We start from the raw sequence: 20,113 nt of genomic DNA, 5'->3' as shown, positions 1-20,113 counted from the left end.
GGGAGACATGTAGGCTGTGTTTCAATGAGATCATGTTTACAATGCAGCATTTAAAAGGTAAACCATGTCTGACTTTGCTTTGCTGTTTCGCTTTTTCAAAAAAGAAAGCGTTGTGGTATGCAACAGCAGTTCAGAAGCTGAATTGTTAAGGTATTGATGTAATGGAAGAGGAACAGATAACCAGAGGCAGTAAAGGTGTCAACCATTCTATGCTAAAACACTCCTAAACATGTATTGGAGCAGGGCTATTTCATGGTGATAAGTTTTGAGGGGGGGGGTGTTTGCTTTAAAAGAACATTCATTGTTAATGCATCTTTGTTCTCAGGACAAGTAGAGGTTCATTTGGTAGAGAATTTTGTTTAATTGTTTTAAGTGACTTCCTTAGTTCTCTTCCTGGCTTTTGCTATTAATTTAGTCAAACAAAAACACTGGATAATTGGAATTTGCCATAAAATTAATACTCAAGCACTTCAGTGTTTGCATATGTGATCATGATACCCAGCAGTGCTGAACTAGAATCAGTTTGTACCAATTTCAGCCCTCTGAAAAAGTTTGGACACTCATTTCATGTTACTTAAAAGCCCAAACTAGATACTGATATATACAAATCTTGCTATCTAGTAATTGCTAGATCTGTGTCAGTACCACTCTGAAAAACTGAGGAGTTACCCAGTCACCCAGTGGGTTGTAAAACTAGATTAATCTGCTTATTAACCACTGACTGGACCAAGTTTGAAACTAAAAAGATAACAGTATTCCCAAAAAAGACTGGTATCCCACTGCATACTTGACAGCGAAACATATATCCATATGATAATAATTTTGTATTTAATTAATACAAACTTACTACCTAAAGACTACTGGACAGGTACTTTTGTTACGAGTATTGACATCCTCACTGTCCCATCAACATCATCCCTTACAACTTGTCTTTCAGATCATAATTTCTTAGACAGGCAGTGTCATTCATTAGGGCTCTACAGCATTTCTAGCTTAACAGCAGAACTGGCCACAAAACAAAGCAAAATTATAATGCAAACATCATAAATAAACTTACTTTTCCAGCCATTTCCATTGTAAAAAACGGGAAAAATACACGCTTTCTTGGTAAGCTTCAAAAGGTCTTCTGCTTAGGTATTCATGGACAATCCTAGCAACAGGAAAATAAGATCAATCTTATACTGAAAAAACTGATGAAGCAGGAGGTACTATCAATCTGTTAAAATATACTTAAATATATCAATGAAACTGTAGGAAGAGAGACATTGTCACTGTGCTCTACAATGATTTTAACATAGATGTCTCACAAAGTGAGTGCCTATCACAGAAAACTGTTCCTGTCAAAACACTAGTAATGCCACAATACTGTTATTTAGAGCAACTAGAAAGTTTGACGTCTGCATTCCCATTGTCTTCAAGGCCACCATCAGCCTCTCAGTAGCTATGCAATGCATGCACAACCCCACAAATGGGACCTCTGAATGATCTTTACAGGAAAGTATCTACAAGTTTTTATGCATTCTTTGGAGACTGATAAATAAGATTTTATTCTAAGATTTGAAATTTAGATACTAAACACCATGTCCAAACTTGAACACCAGGTAACTTCTAATTCCCCTCAAATTAAGCGTACCAAGGCAAGGGTCAGTGGGAAGGAAAACAAATAATTCAGGCTGTATTCATATATTTATGGGACAGAGGAAAAAGGATGACTTACATGACAGATCCTCCATTTGAGACACATTTTCACTCTGTGTTCTCACACATCCCTTTCCATCTTATAATCTTGGGTTGTTATAAAGTATGCTTATTTTTGTTGCTAGGGAGATGACCCAAGCAGTGACAAAACATATTGTAATCCTTCAGACATGATCAAGCATGCCTTGAAGAACCAGTAATATTAGAAATACAAAGGCTTTAGAAAGACATGCAACACTGGTAAACATGTACCATCCCTCCAAGAAAAGCCTTCCCTGCTGCTGCTGCTGTGAAATACCACTTTATGACTTCAGAACAAAATTGAGTTGTATTTGTTTGTGCTAACTGTCACAATCGATCCTTTAAGCAGCCATCTTAATGGAATATAACTGTTGGCCTCAGTTCAACGCATTTTCACAAACCAGAAATGGTTAATTTTGTTCAGAAACCTTTCAAGCTCCAGTTTATAACTTAGTATCCGAGTACCTTCATCATGGAAAAGAAGTCACTCAAAAGTCAAGACTATAATAAAGAGAAATACTACTCTAACTTACAGAATACTTGGTAGTAGATAATAGCGTGATTTTTTGCAGAGCCTTTTCTTTAATGCTATTTTTATGCAAGTCAAACATCTAAATCACATCTGAAGGCAGCGTAGTCTTTTAATAAATCTGTTTCAAATTTCTTACACTAATTTCAGACACCAAATACACCTGGGTGTAATAACTTCACCTTTCATTCCTCAGAAACACACAAATTTTTCTTGTGATATTCAAATATAGCAGTATGCATTTTTAACTTACCTAGTACAGTCCATAAAAAGGTCCTTAGAAGGGTTCTTTTCCAGTCTTGCTTTACATTCATTTACTGTTTCCTGAGGTATTTCTGGCAAGTGTGCTGCAGACTTTACAGATTTTTTTAAAAAAACAGGGCAACAATGAAAGCAATTTTGTAAATCAACAGAACGAGTTAAAAAGTTCTATAATCAAAGTGAAACTAAATCTTCTAATACAGGAAAAGGAAAGGAATGGTTTGGCTAAAGATAAAACTAAGAAATTCATATTCAGGAAAAAATTTATTTGTTTCCTATTACAGAAAAATGCATTGAAAGCTATTACAGTTATTTACTTCTTCAGTATCTGGGGAAACAAACTTGGCAATAAGTCAAATTTCTTTTTCTTTCCATAAGTCTACCACCACAAAAGCAAGTTATCTGTTTGGCTTGGCAGGATAGAAGGAAGTGGAAAGAAATACACAAGTTAGGAAACTATTTCAAACCAGCCCAAAGAAATGTGTTTTTTTGCAAAAACCGCATGTGACTTATAGTAGTCCTAAAGAAATTATCAGAAGAGATGTAGCAAACTTTGGAGTTTATCTGCTTTTAAGGTATCTGCAAGACCTTCATTTGGAGTAAAGTCTTCTCAAGATGACTAAAGAGAAGCAGAAGGAGCACCTATTCATGGAAAGCAGAAGTCTAACTATAGATCCACAGCAAAGCTTCTACAGGATATCAAAGAACAGACTCTTAAAAAAATCAGTGAGATTAATATATGCAAAAGATCTGCTGTTAATGATCCCCATGCAAAACACAGAGAACCAGAATGCTCTGGAACAAAACAAAACAACATTTCACTTGGCGAAAACCTGCAGCAACTCTGAAAATTTACAGCAAACCAACCAAGGCCACACAAGAGTCTGAAAGAAGCCTGAGAATTTTAAGAATTCTTCATTCTCATGTCTTCAGATGACAAAACTCCGAGTTAACTTGTTAATAGTTTTCTTTGTATGCTAAATGAGTTTATCTTGTCTTACTTATCTTGAGATGAGTATTTTAATTAGAAAACATAGGGAGAATAAATCGTAATGGTAGTAGTCTTAAAAGCAGAGATCAGTCAAGGTTTCTGCTCAAGGTGGTAAGAGAAGGCAGTATACCTTTCAGAAAGGCAAAAACGGGACTAATGAAGTTTGATCGTCAATGTACTAAAAACAATGCAACCACTTAAATCTCTATGTACCTGATGTTTACAAAACACTTGAGACAATATTTTGTAATATAATGTATTTACCCCATTAGTGAAGTATGTCTCTAAAACTTTCAGGCCACAGTCTATACGCTTTTCATCTGAAGATACCTCGTATTCTGCCTAGGGGAATGGAATTGAAAATTAAATTATGTTCAGAGCTATTTGGCACTAAAGTCTTTCACATGACAGGTAAATTTTATCATGAATAATATAAAAGGAACTGAAGGCTGTCATTGTTTGAAATCTATTTAAAGATTTTTAGACTACTTAGTGGCACATGTATGAAGAACAGTCTTAAGAAAAAAAACCACATGGAATTTAACTTTTGGAAATCATACAAAAACTAACAATTAGCCAAAATACAATAACAAAAACTGCATCCTAGAGGTTAAATTAGACCAATTACAATGAAATAGTGTTTATGCAGTATTGTAGGACAGAAAGATCCAGATCGGAAATAATTAAGTAAGAGTACAATCATCAGCTTTCTCTTCATTGTATTTTTTTTTTTTTCCTTCATGTATTTTTCTTTACTACAGTCTTGGGTAAAACTAGGATAAAACTACTACTTTCTACAAGATCACATCAGCTGGAAATATGAGATCTAAACCAAGCCCCACGTCACTCTCTGAGAAAAAACTGGGTAGATATAAAATTTAGTGACGTTTTTGACTTAGTAATGTACAGTACTATGATGTAGAAAAAGACTACTATGCAACACAGTGTGTTTTGCAGATAAACAACTGGCATCTTAATAGAGCTCCAGAGGTACTACTTATAGGAAAAAACCCCACCAGCCCATCAGATATTAGCATTGAAAAACTCCAAGGACTATTTACTATTAATAATTTTGAGGAATAATCTAGAAGCAGACATGATAAGTTACAACATTTAAAGACAATACAGAATCTGGGAAAAGATGAACTGAAAAAAACAATCTCAAACTGCAGCCTGTATTAGCTTCACAGGCTGGGCCTACTCAATCAAAGCTTATTTCATATCTCAGAATATAAATATATGCACCTAGGAGCAAAGAATATATGGCGGACTTCCAGAATGGAGGGCTGTATCATATAAAACAACAGTTCGGCATATTGGGACAACAATCATTAAGAACCTTATAATAAGGTCCAAGTGACAGATCTAATCAGAAGAGAAGTTATGCATCTTCATAAAGAAAACTAGAACACTGAAAAATAACAGTTCAAGAACCAAATATACATACAATACTGGAAATAAGAGAATCCCTGAACTCCAGTTCTGCAACCAACTGCAACTAACCCACGCTGACTCACTACTAAGTCATCAACATCTCTTTCTGCTAAGACATTGTGGTATCAACCACTTCAGCACAGTGCTCAAATCTATAGACAACTGCAAGCCACTGTTTTCGCTACTTTTAATTCCACAGTGGTGAGGAATTCTGAAACTACCAAATAACATGAGCAGGTCAGAAAATTTAATCAACCACAGCAGTGCACTTACCGCCTTTAACATGTTCTATTATGCCAAAGTAGTCACTAATTCTATACAGTTAAGCATACCATTTTAAGCAGATACTGTAATTTAAAAGGAAGTTTGACAGCCTTGTCAACTGATTTCTGTTACTCACAGAGCTTAAGAGGGAAGTTTGAGCTGTCACCCATTCTTTTTCATACTTGAGTAACCTCATCCCCAACTAGTGAAATGAGTCACTAGATGATTGGATAGCTGTAATTCCTCACTTTATTTTCTGTCACTTTTATTCAATTATTTCACAACTCTTCTTTCTGTAAAGCCAAGCTGACTCCAGACTTAAAGGTCACACCTTCTCAAGAGTTTAAGCTTACTAGTCTTAGCATTCAGTACAGGTAGACAACATAGCATTGTACTACCTTCATTTTGCCATTTTGGCCTCCTGAAATAATCATGCTGCTGAAATCCTGTTGATCCATCTAAGAGAGTCAGAAGACTCTTAATTCAAGATGCAAGGCTCTTAAGACTGTGGCATTTTATGCCAGAAAATTTAAGTCAAAATTTAATTTTAAATAAAAACATACAACAAATGGCAAAACCCAATGTAAAGACCCCACAGCCTTAGCCTTTCCCCTTCACGTTACTGCCTTACAAACAAAACCAACCAAAAAATACCCTTGCCCCACTCCAAAAAAAGCTTGAACACACTTGCTAAAGTGCAGTCCAGAAAAGGGAATCAGGCTAATTCAGGAACCATCTGTAAGAGATAATAGGTATTTTATCTCACTTCCTTGACCAAGACAGCATGCTAGCTTTCACATCATGAGAGTCACCAATTAGAGATTATTTTAGCTGAAGAGACTTCTGTTTCAGTGATTCCCAAGCATACTACTTCACCATGATTTTTCAAATGGAAGTTAAAAAATAAAAGTAAATTGTGCAATCATCTCTTACATCAGATTACCTCAACTATGGCAGTCTTTGTTAATTCACAGAAGTGTTGCAATCTACATAACATTATAGATTGCATATTTCCAAACAATTCAAAATCTTCCATTAGTGTAAAACACAGTTACTTCTTAGACACAATTTCACCTGAAAAATCATCTGTAAGATTCATTCATCTGTAAGAGCAAAGACATGCCTGCCTTACAGTCATGCCTAAGATTCTTTTTCTCTTTTGTATTCGCAAAGATTCTGCTACTCCTTATCTAAGCTTTTAAGGATTAAAAATGTGTACAGAAGTTGTAACCATTAAGGGTACATCCACAGCTGTCAGCAGTGTCCCTATTGCGCAATGCTCATTAAAGGCTCTGGTTTACATTCACTTCAGGATATTAGCTCCACTGTTCTGGATTTACATTCAATCCATTCTGTGTCTCCAACTGTCATACTGGTCTCTGGAATTTTATGTTAGTACAGCTCCTAAGAGTCACAGAAGTATGGTGAAACACATCTGGGAAGTAAGCCTAATTGCACAAAGATTCATTGACAAATATAAGGCAACTCTGCTTATTTGACACTGAAGTTCCTTTTCAGCTGATCAAGTGCCTCTGTTTATACTCCCATAGGGGGAAGGAAGATACGGTGAAGTGGGAGGCACAGCAACAATCCCATGTGCTTCCTTACACCCTGCTGCATTGTGGGACACATGTAAGCAGCACTACTACCCTACTTCTGTCTTCTTTGGTCACTTGTTCCCTGAATATAAGAACAAAAATGGGTGGGAAGAGGCAAACTGTTCTTTTGGTGCATTCTTAGCTTAAGACTGTATCTTTCTGCTCTTGGATTAACTATGAGGTACAAAGAATAAAAAGCTCTGAGCTATTGTTCTCTCCTCTTGAGGACCGTTGTGTGCCAGCCTACTCTTCTCACTACTTTCTCCCTCCCCATGAGAGTATTGTCTGAAGATATTTTTACAAAACATGGCCACAGGCATACTTCCTTCCTCCCCTCATTCTTTAGCATTAGATACCAAGATGCAAACGTACCAAGACAAAACACTTACTTTTCTCTTGGTCTCTAAAATCTGGTTTCTCTCCTTCCACAGATGGTTCCCTAAATCTCCATCACCACTGCATTTATTTTTTTTAATTAGCACATTCTGTCTAGCCTAGGACTTGCATGCAAGTTGCAACATTTTCAAGTCTATGTTTACAAAATTTTCATATCCGAGTAACATAATATTCATTGTATGCACATAGTTTTAGGTTCAAGAAGCCAAGCAGCGTGTCTTCTAAAATTGTTTCTCTCATTCCCATCACGGCCATTTTTGCAGCTCTGACCATACCAAGATGGCAGGGTTTTTACAATAAATATTAAACATCTTCCTTTAAGTAAGAAACACAAAGTTTCTTGACATCCATCAAAAGTTACAGCTTTACAGTTGACAAAGAGTGCATCGCACTACATTTTCATGTATGCGGTATTAGTGAACAGATGTGTTTAGAGAAAATTAGTATTTTATAAAATTGCAGTGTGTTAACCCTGGTAGGCAGCTAAGCCCCACACAGGTGATCACTCACTCACTCCCAATGATTATCAGAAGGGTAGAAGTGAGAAAACTTGTGAGTTGAGATTAAGACAGTTTAACAAGTAAAGCAAAGCTGTACACGCAAGTAAAGTAAAATAAGAAATTAAATTGCTTCTTCCCATCAGCAGGTAGGTGTGTTCAGCCACTTCCAGGAAAGCAGGGATTCATCATCACGGTTAATGACTACGTGGCAAGACAAACCCACTAACTTTAACTTGCCCCCTTCCTCCTTCTTTCCCCCATCTTTTATTGCGGAGCACAGCATCATACGGTATGGGATATCCCTTTGGTCAGTTGGGATCAGCCATCTCAGCTGTGTCCCCCCTCCAGCTTAGGCATCCCCAGCCTGCTCACTGGTGAGGCAGCGTGAGAAACATAAAAGGGCTTGATGCTGTGGTAATCACTGTTCAGAATAACTAAAATATCCTTGTTGTCAATACTGGTTTGGTCAAAAATCCAAAACATAGCACAGCATAAGGTACAGTGAAGAAAATTAACTCCATCCCATCCAAAACCATCATAAAAATCAAACTTTTTTAAAACAAAAATATATAAGCTATTGCCTATTGATACCTATCTCCAATTTCTCACAGCTTACCACTGCATCCAGAAATTCAATGCATCTTTTCAAATCTGGTCTGGAATCACAGAACTGTCTGAAGAGAAGCCTTCCTATCGGCTGTTTGTCACAAAGCTGGTTATAGTCTCTTTCTGAGAAAGAAATAAGTAAATATGTTTATTTTTATCTTTGTCATAGCATGGTCCTTACTCCCATTTGAGAACAGGTCAGAAAACCAGCACCAAAACATGAAGATTTTCCATTAACATATTTAGCAAAGATATCAGAAACACACAGTAATCTCAAAGAATAGCAAAACACTCACTTCCAGCCACATTTGTCTCTTATAGATTATGACATTCATTAAAAAAACATTGAACAATATAGTTAAGTTTCATTTAGGCTGCAGGATAGAAAGCAACAACACTGTGAATTGCAATCCCAAAGCAAACAAGATTGTTTGAAAAGAAGGAATACAAGACATTAAAAGCTCAATAGCTTTTTTTGCTAATATTCAGAAGCAAGACAGAATCCTTTCAGTTAACATCACCAAACTCATACCCCTCCTCAAAAAAAAAAAAAAAAAAAAAAAAAAAAGAAAATCAGACAGACCATTCTACAGGATACCTACCGATTGAGCATCTAATACCTTCGCAATGACTAACAGGTGGCAACTTCAGCATCTCTTTCCATTTTTTACTACGCCCACTCCTTTTGCCTAGAAGAAAAATATGCGTAATGTGGAACACAGTACTATGTCAGAATAAAATTAAATATAACATTAACAGCATAAAATTAGGTCACTTTTTCACAGATCTGTCAGACCGCTTTTCATGCCTAGAACAAAAAACATCCACAAGGATATCCAAACCACTAACAAACTTGATATAGAAGGACTTTTATATGAAACACTAAATAATGCAGAAAGTCTTTTGCAAGACAAATATTTCACATTTTGACTCTGCATACAGAATATCTCTGCAGAGTCAAGGCAAATATGTAGGCATTCTGAAAATTACAAACAAAACTGAAACATCAAAGACAGAACCAAAAAATATTTGAGAAGTATTTCTCAACCATGGTGAAGAATAGAAGACATTAAGGTTGAGTAACAAAATACATAGAACGAAGTTCTTAAAACACATTTTTGGATAATCAAGTTGTACATACACATTCTCTTTTTTAAGGGCAGTAATAGTAGTAAGAGTAGATCCCACTAATAAACGAGTGGGCATTGACCAAATGCACACCATTTATTCTAAACTATAGGAAGATACAGGATATCAGGAAGAACCTAGTTGTAGAATTCAGATCTTTTCAATGCTTTAGATTTCCCAGCACTAGTATTAAACTGATTTTTAAAAACTACTACAGTATTTTCCCCATTCTTTCTCTAAAATACATCTGTGCTCCATTTTCTATGTTAAATTGGAGTTTTAGCACATTACTTTGACTGGAAGAAGCCAACTCCATTTCCGTAAGATATGCATACTTATCAAAAAAGCAGAGATATGTACATGTATATGTTTCTGTATCTATAATCTCTTGAATTGCCTAACATTTCAGTGGAAGAGTAATTTTTGTGCTGCACAATATTTTAAAAGATTTTACAAAGTGATATGGCCAGATGCGTTTCCACATGACAGAACACTAGCAGAACTGCACAGAAACTTTTTAACTGTACCAAAGCAGTATGTACTGTTAACCACAATGGGAGAGAAAGGAAGGGAGTTACCCTGTGTAACCCGAATAGAAACTAAGCAGCAAACAGTACTGAACTCTTTCAGAATTAAGTCGTTAGGGAGAAAGGAACTAACATCTTCAGAAAAATAAAAAATTTTTAAAACACCTCTTCACTCAAACATACAGTTTCTTGAACATTGCAGTCAAGAGTAGTTCCAGCTTAGCATACCTTAGCTCTTATCAAATTTACATGATCTTTGCTAACAGGAACATTAATGTCTCACTGTGCTGCTGCAACAAAACATTCTCAACTCTAGCATCACTATGCAAGTAAACAAATAAGGAATACAAAAGCTTAAAAAGTTGGCCTGCAGAGATTCTTTGATCTGATACCTACTCTCTAGAAACCATTCTTCTGCACTTTCCTAATGTTGCTTTGTAAGTCATTTGCTTTCCAAAATATTTTAGAACACAAATATATTGAATCTACTTCCCCTCTTGTACTTCATACAGTACCAAACTAATCATGAAGTTGTAATTACCAGCATCATTGAAACAAACTCCGAGTATTTTAACAAAATATTTTTGATGTTAAAAAGAATTTGAATACATGCTTGAACAAAATCAAACAACACAGAGCAAACCGCATTTCTAACAGAACTAAACACAAACAAAATCAGAGAATATTTATATATGCACGCATCTATGCACGCATACAATGCATAGAAAAGGACTGGGTATAGATTATTATGTGATCATGAAAAACAGTGGACAGAAGAGTCAACTTAATTTTTAACCTAGCAACTGAAAAATGCACCAGACTGCAAGGTCCACAGAAGTTACGTTTCTTCTGTTAGAAACTGCTCAGAAAGGCTCGTTTGTGCATGTCACAGTACAATCAGTACTGACCAAGAATGATAAACCAACCCAAATGGTGTTCAGAAAAATCTAAACTGAACTGTGATATACACCAAGTATATCACCTTCTGAAGCACAGTGAAAGGAAAAAAAACTTCAAAACCCACAAAACCCCAAACAACAACGAACCACCAAAAATGCGAAAACAAAACAAACCAAAAAAAAAACTACACCCCAAAAAAAGATGATCACTGATGCATTATACTTCAGGGGTCCAACACTGCTGTATTTTGCCCCAGACATCTGTCCAGTTACTTACTATGTGACCATTATGAACTTCATAAAAAGAGACCATATACTGGAATGCAGCTGCATGCAGCATCCTGAAGAAGTCAATAAAGGATACATATAATATATTAAAGATACACAAGAATTAAGTGCTTAGAAGTAATAGCTAAATCAACATCCTCTGTTCTCTGAACTGACTCTTCTTAAATTTAGACATTTTCTATGCATTTGCTGTATGTCCTAATAATGTAAAGAGAATGCATGACTTACATTATTTACAGACAAATTAGCCATTTCTGGTAAAAGTTATGGAAGCAGGCAGATTTGTGTGTCATATTATTCCCTAATTGCAAAATTCTTTTCCATTTCTGAGGCAGTTTAAAAGAAGTATCAAATCAAATTATAACAGTTGTGGTTTGTAAGTATCTTAATATTGATTTCAGTTCTTCTATTCTGGATCTCATTCTAAAATACTTCAGATAAAATTCTTCCAGAAAGACCAACAACTTACTTTCCTACACAGCCGCAACAAAGCCATTAAGGTAATCTACTTTATGGTTGACCTATGTGGTTCAGAAGAATTACCGCTTTTGCCTCTTTCAGATGTAATTGCTAGCTAGAACAATGTCCAACTTGAAGCAACTCATCTTTTACAAAGAGAAGGGTGGACGCAGCAATACCCCATTACAGTGAGGAAGCACTGCAATTACATTTTCAAGTGTATGATAACCTTACCTTCTTCTCCTCCCCAAATTACTTCTTGGAGTCAGAATTTCAGCATTTACCTCTAAATAGTCTCGCTTCTTAAAGAGATACATACTAAATTCAGTTAGATCATTGCATTAGAATATGGGTGTGGGAAGGATGGTTACATGTTTTCATTTTTCAACTGTTTTTTTTAAAACTTCACAGAAACATTTGGAAAATATATGTAAGACAAGGTGGTTGGTTCATTCATCAATAAAAACACAACTACTGACAAAAAAAACCCACTGCTGTGGCAAAACAATGCAACCTGGTGTAGAAACAGATTTAGACAAGTAAGAATATTTTTCAAGTAATCAGATGGACTTCTCACAGCTGTAGTTATCTTCCTTAAGACAGGATTTGCGGCATGACTTTCACTGAGCACTGTTCACTGGACATTATTAGTTAGTCTTCCTTGAGATAGAAAACTTAGGTTCTGTCCTGTAGAATAAGAACAGTGAGAAGCATTGTACTGTATTTGGCTAATAAATATACACTGACTATATGTGGTAAGATTCAACGGCTCCTACATCAACACTGAGATTCTGCCGTTGAGTTGTTCAGGGACCTCCATGCTTCAGCTTTCCTGCTTGTAAAGGCCAAGCAATGCACCTCTGTGGCTGAGAAGCACACAGCTCTGTAGCACTAGGGGTGCGAGATTGCTACACCACTATTCTTGCAAAACTGAGTCCACAAACCAGATTGTCAGATACCAGCTGAGAAATTCATGCTAGACCACACCCAGATAAGCTCTGAAAGCATAAAACTAACCAGAAGACAACCTACAGCATGCCTTTAACTGTATAAATCAATTAACTGATTCAGGGAAAAATGCAAAAGAATTTAATACAGAAGGTCTACATCATCTACACTGACATGCATGAGAGTAATCCAGGTACATACAGTCTCTTACGATACATCTTTCCCACAGCAGAGAAAGCTGCAGGCAGGGTTCCTAACAGATTTTCAACTCACATGAATTAAAATCTTACCCTGCTTACAGACACGCTTCCCTTCAAAACACTCACCATAAGGATTAAAAACTTTCACTGAAAAAGTAACACATTCCTATTTAACTAGGGCCTTTGCTACAAAGACATTTGTAAACACTGCCTACTAAGTAACCATCTCCGAGGGTATGCCCTTACTGTGCAAGATCCACCTGCAAGACACAAAACACTGCAAAACTATTATCTCTGGTCCTCAGATCAGAACAGTAACACTGAAGTACCCCTGACTTCAAGCTAGGAGAGAAGTTCACACATACCATCACCTCAGGAAGGCTGACATGCTTCCAGTTCTAGAGACAGTTCATACAGTACTGCTTTGTGGGGTCTCTGCAACCTTCTCCATTCCACAGGTCAGATAGGTTTTTTGACACCTCAGTTCCTTGAAAAACAAGCCTGGTCACAGCTTAACAACTAGGTTTAACAGAGTGGCATCTCTGTTATACGGGAAAGATTCTTTTTTTCCTAGAAGTATAACACATAGAATCTGTTTGGCTCTCAGGAAATTAACCAGAATCACCTAGCTGAAAATTCAGGCTTCAGCACAAGGTAGGCACCTAACCCTTCAGTGTTATAAAGGAGGCACTCTGAACACAAACTGAGGCAAAAATACAAGCAGTTCAATAAATAAAGACGTAAAAGATACCTATAGATTACAGATTGTTATGGCATTTTTAAGATAATAGTCCTCACGCTCTTGGTATCAAGTACACAGAGTTGGACTTCAGCAAGGTAATGCTTGAGTCCTCTTGCTCGTCTGACTGTTAAAACAGTAACACTGTAAACAGTTAAAATCCCCAGGAATCTACGTGAACATTTGTGCAGATTGTTTATATGCACAATCATTTATTGTTCCCACAGCTATAACCACTTGAACAACTGGTTCTTCACATGAACTCTACATACAACCCCAGTAATCATGTGCACATTTAAGAATGCTAGTGCATACATTCTGAACAGCTTCTGCGCTTCTTCAAAAATTAGGTATGAAAGTCTTGTAACAACTCAAGGTAATATAACTTATCTGAACCAGAATTTATTAATCTAATTGTGCAGTCAAACAATATAACATCTGTGTATACATTTCATTTCATTATGTCTAGAACAACTTAATGAACAGGGTTTACTAGAGAAAAAAACACACCAGTATGAAAACTCCAATTTTACTGACTACTTCTTGACAAATAAGGGTTGGTTTTTTTATCATGATGGTATATCTAGACTGCAACAGATAAAGGAATTTTTCTCCTTTTCTAAGTAGATTATGAAACCTCTAGTTATAATTGCCACACTTGAAATAACCAAAGCAGCAGTGTATATCAATAACTAGACCTCTCATGTTGTGTTTATTTAGTAAATGTAATTATTTAGATTCCAACATGCCCGCATGCATTCTTCTTACAGTTCATTAAATAAAAGACAAAAAGGCAGACATTGTGCATAATTCTGTACAAATACAGGAAGACATGTTTCCTGCCACAATGAGTTTACAGCAATTTAACGCACAATGCAATAAGGGAGCGCAATAGAACTTAGAAGGCAAATAAGGGAAGAACAGACAACAATAACAGCAACTGCAAAAACTCAAGGCACTTTCACGTTAAAATTCGTATTTGTTGCTGGTGAATGGACTTTCTGGGCATGAGTGTGCCTTGGTTTTCCACTTGTCTTTACTCCTTAAATAACTACAGATTTTAGCTCAGTTCAATAGCCAAACTGCAGTAGTCTGGAGCAATCTCCTTAGAATTTTCTTCCTAGTTACACACATTATAGGATATCTGCCTATGTATCATCACCAATACCATACTGCATTATTACCTTATACTGCAAGCAAAAGTAGGATCACTTGCAGAATTATTCCAGTTGTTTTTAAACCTAGACAGATAAAACACACAATTTGAGTAGACTGCTTATTTTTTGTGACGAGTGCTACACTAAGTATTAATGTCGATTCTGAAAGAAGTATCTTTCAGGATTCACTTCAGCCAAACTGTGATCCCGTTCTGTTATTGAAAACTTCCTGCTAACTCCATCCTTGGGCTGCACCTAACAATTATCAAATCTGCAGGAGCTTGCTGATCCATCTGAAAACTAATGCTGGGAAGAAAAACTCAAGCCCAAAACACTCAACAACATTAAAAGAAAAAAAAACACCACCACAACCACCCACACACCCTAGGTTGGTTCATGGATCCAACTGGAAACTATCTTACCCATTCTGCAACCACAGGTTAGAACAAATACAACCAAGTGCTGGGGGTGAAATTTGCTTGAGGCATGACCTTAATTTAGTCTAATCAATCATGACATAGAGGATATTATATGCCTAACAGCAGACCCAGTTCTCATTCACAAACTGCTCCTGCCAGAGCAGTACAAATTAATTTTAAAGTGCATGCAAAAGGAGCAGGTATGTTTAAAATATACTCTTGGCGTGGATCCTCAATTGGAGTAAACTACCATTGACTTCAAAGGAACTACAGATCTACCCTTTGGACATATTTTTGGAGACTATTACTTCAGGCAATGAAAAAAGGAAGGTTCCTATGCAGTTTAAAGCATACACTGATTAATTTCTTTCCTTCAAAACATCACAGACTACATGTGGGATGCTGAAATTATTTTGGGGCTTATATACACTCAAAGAATTTACTGAGAGTGACTGAAATAACTACAAAAAAATAGAAGATACAAATATAAATAAAGAGAAAAGCGAATAAAAATAAAAATATATTTTTGTTAACTTTCAGATTTTTTTCAGAGTAACCTAGTTTATATTTATTATTTGTCCCCATGTATGGAATAAATTCTTCAATGTCCTTCAAGAGATACTAATTTCAAAGATATTTCTGCTAGGAAAAAATGAACACATTAATTCCCCTGCTTTTATACCACACTAGAATTCATATTGCTGAACATTATTCTTTTATACATAAAAATTCCTGGAAGTGAAAATCTGAGCAAGGAGATCATAAAATTGCAAGGTTTTGCAACCTCTGTCTCATAAATCATACATCACTATCACTTAACACCTGCTTTTCTATCTCAGCTGCTGCACTTCAGTGCTCTAAGATCAAGTTTGAGTTTTCTTTATAATCTCTTGTTTTTCTACTGAGTCACTTGTGCTTGTTCTACCACTGGGTTCACCTTTAGAGGAAGTTCTCCGGTTTTATTTCTCTCATACAGATTTCCCTCAAAAAGTAACGTATGCACAAGAGGAAAGAGCTGGATTGGCACAGAAGGCCACTTATCCCAGGAAACGGGGACAGGGAATCCCAGAACACTTTGCACTACAGTTTTCACCCAGAGACAAATTCCTCCATGGACAGGTTAGTCCTCCAAGGACAGTCAGTACAAGCAGGTCAACTGGAAAAGTGGATGAGGTAAGAAAAACCTCCCAATATCACTCCTGATTCCTTCATCTTTCATCCATAAGTACCATACTTTGTGTCAACACAGTATTTTCTAGTAGCAGGTACACGTAAGAGTCATATATTATGAGCCATCACTAACAACCATATGTGCTGTGAACTGGCATTTCATTATTTACAAAGTCGTATTAAAACAAAAAAAAGATAAGGAATCCTCATAGCTTTCCTTCTTCACACTTCACACAAAGAAGTGTTGCAGTTGCTACAGAGACATTACAAGTCTGTACTGGAAAAAGACAGGCTTCTATTAAAATAATTTGTTCTAAGAACAAGTTTGAAAAGATCAGGGAATAGCATCATAAGACTAAATTTAAAGTTTTGAGGCTGGGGGGAGGCTGGGGTTTGATCTGGCTTGAAAAATGGGACTAGTATCCTCTTATAAACAGATGTTCTCACAATGTAAATTGAATTGGAAGATTCACACCTCTAATGAAATAGACCAACAGTAAGACTATTAGTAAGAAGGTAGAAGGTAGTTAGCCTAGAAACAGACAGCAATAACACTTTGTTTTTATTCTGTAGAAGGAAGTAGCAGCAAAAGATGCATTTTATCTAAACACACTGGTTAGTTCCTCACTCTCTAATCACATACATCGAATTAACTTGCTACATATCAAACCAAACAGTAGACATGAATCTAGCTGTTCAAGGTGTGCTAATTCTGCACACCTACAAACGTAAAACTCAAATTACGTGCATGTCCTAACAATAGTCACATCTAGAAGCACTGGAGTACTTAAAATTAGAAGAAAAATGACGAATACAAATCTGGGATCATAATTTTGACTGTTAGTTCTGGTTAATGTGCTCAAGTATGATTTGTTTAGACTTGGTGTTATTTATTTACCAGGCATTTCCAAATTCTCATTAAGCCTTTGCCATATCCTTTCAAAAGATGAGGACAAATATACAACATCTTTAACTCAGTTTCTATATTTGCAAAATTAAGATCTCTAGGGTTAAAAGACTCTGTGAGATGCTTTCAATAGTACAGTCTTTTTCTACTCTCATCTTCATCATGAAGGTATCACAAGTTAGAATGAGATTGACCCATGCAAACCATAATTAAGCCTACAATGATTTCTTTCAACAGCCACTGAAAACAATAAAATAAGAGCACAGTAGTTTACATCTTATTTCTTTTGCTTTTACAACTGAAATATTTATGCAGGTCAACACCTTCTCTTATCCAATCTTCAACATGCTGTGGAATTAGAAAAAGGATTACTGATGTGGCTCAAGCCTATACATCAAAATAAGTAAAGCTGCTATTTTATATTAGCTTAGGATTTTGCCTTCTTCCATGAGAAACAGTAACTCTGCACTTTTCCATGCTATCCCTCTGCTTCACACACTATACAGTGAGATAACAGGAATGCAGGAAGCAAAAGGTCAATAATAAGTCTGCTTTTCTGTCCCAATTGTGAGGCCCTTTTAGCAAAGAATATATTTCAGTAAAATACCTACCTCACATACTAACTTTGCAAATTCCATTCCCTTGGAGTCTATCGGGCACATAAGAATAGAGCTGGGACAGGGATTTTATGGAATGGTCCTGACAGATGGAATAAACCAGACATTCCCAGACCAGCCAGAGCATTCAACTGACAGAAAGTACTTCCACTTCAAGAAGCATTGTGAAAAATGTGATTTAAGTTCCAGCCTACGCACAGGGACTCAGACCCGAAAAGGTAAAAGATCTTCTACCAATTGATCAATGGAGTTTTAGAGTTTGAAAGCCAGAAATCATGTTTTTGTGCATGCCTACACAAAAAAGCCCAGGCCAATTGAAGGTACAAAAGAGTAACAGCTTATTACCATTACTTTTATAAGTTTCACACCAGGTAGAACTGATCTTCACATCAGCTGCTGTCAGACTTTCATTTAGTTCATTAAAATATCTTGTTTGGTCAGTTCTACCACTATAATTTATTTTAAACATAGTGAAACCTTAACTAAAGAGGCAACCTGACATTAAGCAGCCACTTAAAAGCCTTTCCAGATTACCACTCCACTCTTTGTGGTGAGGGTTTGGGCACAGTAAAATTTTGAGCCAGATTCCACTTTCCCTTCATTTCCAAGATCACTTCAATGCAAACTCCAAATTCAGGCAGCACCACCACAGACAAGTTACCGTCAGTGAAACCAGCCAAAACATGTCATGTAGTTAGAGGTGGTCTTTTCAGCTAAGGTTGGGAAATGGCCCAAAATTGCAATCACTGTTCTGTTTTTTAAACCCCACTTCAAAGTAAAAAAGTTGATTTTCCTCTCTTGCTGCTTAAGGCAAATTTAACTGGATACACATATGGCGTAAGTGCCAAACCCATTTAGAGTTGGAGGAACTTGCAAAACATACAGGGGCAGATTCTGTTGTTCTTACTCACTTTAAACAGCTCCAGCTACACTAATGGGACTTCTCAATACAATTAAGAAAAGCAGGTTCCAATCCAAAAAGAATATGCACATTTCACAGCTGAAAAACATACTCTGCACTGAGTACTGTGGTAATCTGGGGTGGCTTTCAAGTGGCCATTTAATGGACAATTATACACATGAAAGAACAGTAAGACAATCTTATTTCAGGACTTTTTTTAAACAGCAACCATGTGCTAGACTAAATTTCATTCTCTATCCACAATGTTTGTTAGCTGGGGAAGGAATCTTCAAGTCAAGACGTTCTGAGGAATCAAATTGTAAGTATTAATCTAATGGAAAACACAACGCTTTAGTATTAGGTTAATACGTAACACTCGACTGCAAAATACAGGTAGCATTCACCAGCTATGTTTTTCACAGGCAGGAATTTCAGCAAGATGGAGTGCAAGGTCCTTCCAGAGAAGACTTATGTCACTTCATCCTACAAAGCCACACGCGTATATAGTTATAAACCCAGAATCTACAGATTAACGATCTTCTTAAAACATCCGGTAAAAACACCGTTTGATTCAAGAGCCCGAAGGGGGAAGGAGGAAAGGTTTTTTTCCAGAAGCAAAGCCACAAGCCAGTAACTCCAAACCCATCCCGCGGGAGGCGCGGGGCAGGTGCCTGAGGGCACTGCCCGGCACTCACCGCCCGCCCCGCTGCGGCGGGGAGAGCTCCTGCCACCGGCCCCGAGGGGGTCCGCGCCCCGCCCGGACCTCCCTGCCCGGCAGCCTCTCCTCCCCCCCACCCTCTTCTCCTCCACCACTTCCTCTCCCCGCGCCTCGCTGGCCCCTTTCCCCCTCACCTCAGACCCTTTTCCTCCCCCTCGGTACGTCCCCAGCCCGCCCCGCCTCGCCCTCTCGCTTCTCCTCCCCCTCACCTCCCCCGCCGCCTCGCCCCGCGACTCTCACCCTCCCGGGCTTTCAGCAGCACCGTGTTGGCCACGATGTTCTCGATTTCCATGGTCGGGGGCTCCTTCCCCTTAGGGCAGCCGGAGTGGAGGCCGCCCCTACTGCCTCCTTCGCCCCCTCCTCCAGCCCCGCCACCGCCGCGACGCCAAGCCTCCGCTCATCCGGCCCCGCAGGACCTCAGCGCTGCGCTCGCCTCTTCCCCATCACCCGCTGCTCGCCCCGGCACCGGCCTCCCCCTCCCCGAGGGCGGAGGCAAGGAGCAGGCAGCGACCGCCCGCCCCGACCATGGCTTGTCCGCCCTCCTCCGCCCGCCTCAACCAGCTCCACCTCCGCGCTCTCTGCCACCTCCCCCCCCCCCTTCCTTAGAACTACAACTCCCAGCAGGCCTCGCGCGGCAACGCCCGCCGGCTTCCCGGCGCCGACCGCGCTCTGCTTGCTGGGACATGTAGTGCACGAGACTTTTCCCAGCCTCCCCCCCCGGCTCGTCCTAAAGCGGAA

The 20,113-nt window shown here is 37.9% G+C and overlaps 1 protein-coding gene across 3 annotated transcripts in view; it reads right to left on the bottom strand.

Moving 5' to 3' along the window:
• Nucleotides 1-19,914, bottom strand: part of GRK4 (G protein-coupled receptor kinase 4) — a 42,667-nt gene extending 22,753 nt beyond the window's left edge. The window contains exons 1-6 of one of the 3 annotated variants that reach the window (XR_008731655.1): nucleotides 19,616-19,913; nucleotides 8,901-8,987; nucleotides 8,309-8,421; nucleotides 3,765-3,842; nucleotides 2,502-2,602; nucleotides 1,058-1,150 (exon numbers count right to left, since the gene is read on the bottom strand). Coding sequence is in view for 2 of the 3 variants with exons in the window: in XM_055706610.1 (XP_055562585.1) it covers nucleotides 1,058-1,150; nucleotides 2,502-2,602; nucleotides 3,765-3,842; nucleotides 8,309-8,421; nucleotides 8,901-8,987; nucleotides 19,616-19,667 (524 nt within the window). In the remaining variant the exon portion in view is untranslated. Of the gene's footprint in view, nucleotides 1-1,057; nucleotides 1,151-2,501; nucleotides 2,603-3,764; nucleotides 3,843-8,308; nucleotides 8,422-8,900; nucleotides 8,988-19,615 lie in introns of all 3 variants that reach the window. The other 2 variants (XM_055706610.1, XM_055706607.1) reach the window with 2 other exon arrangements.
• Between the last annotated feature and the right edge of the window lie 199 nt (nucleotides 19,915-20,113).

This window comes from Falco cherrug, chromosome 1, assembly GCF_023634085.1.
Source record: "Falco cherrug isolate bFalChe1 chromosome 1, bFalChe1.pri, whole genome shotgun sequence".
Classification (NCBI taxonomy): domain Eukaryota; kingdom Metazoa; phylum Chordata; class Aves; order Falconiformes; family Falconidae; genus Falco; species Falco cherrug.
Note: the sequence above shows the minus strand (reverse complement) of the source record. Positions and strands in the feature narration are given on the sequence as shown.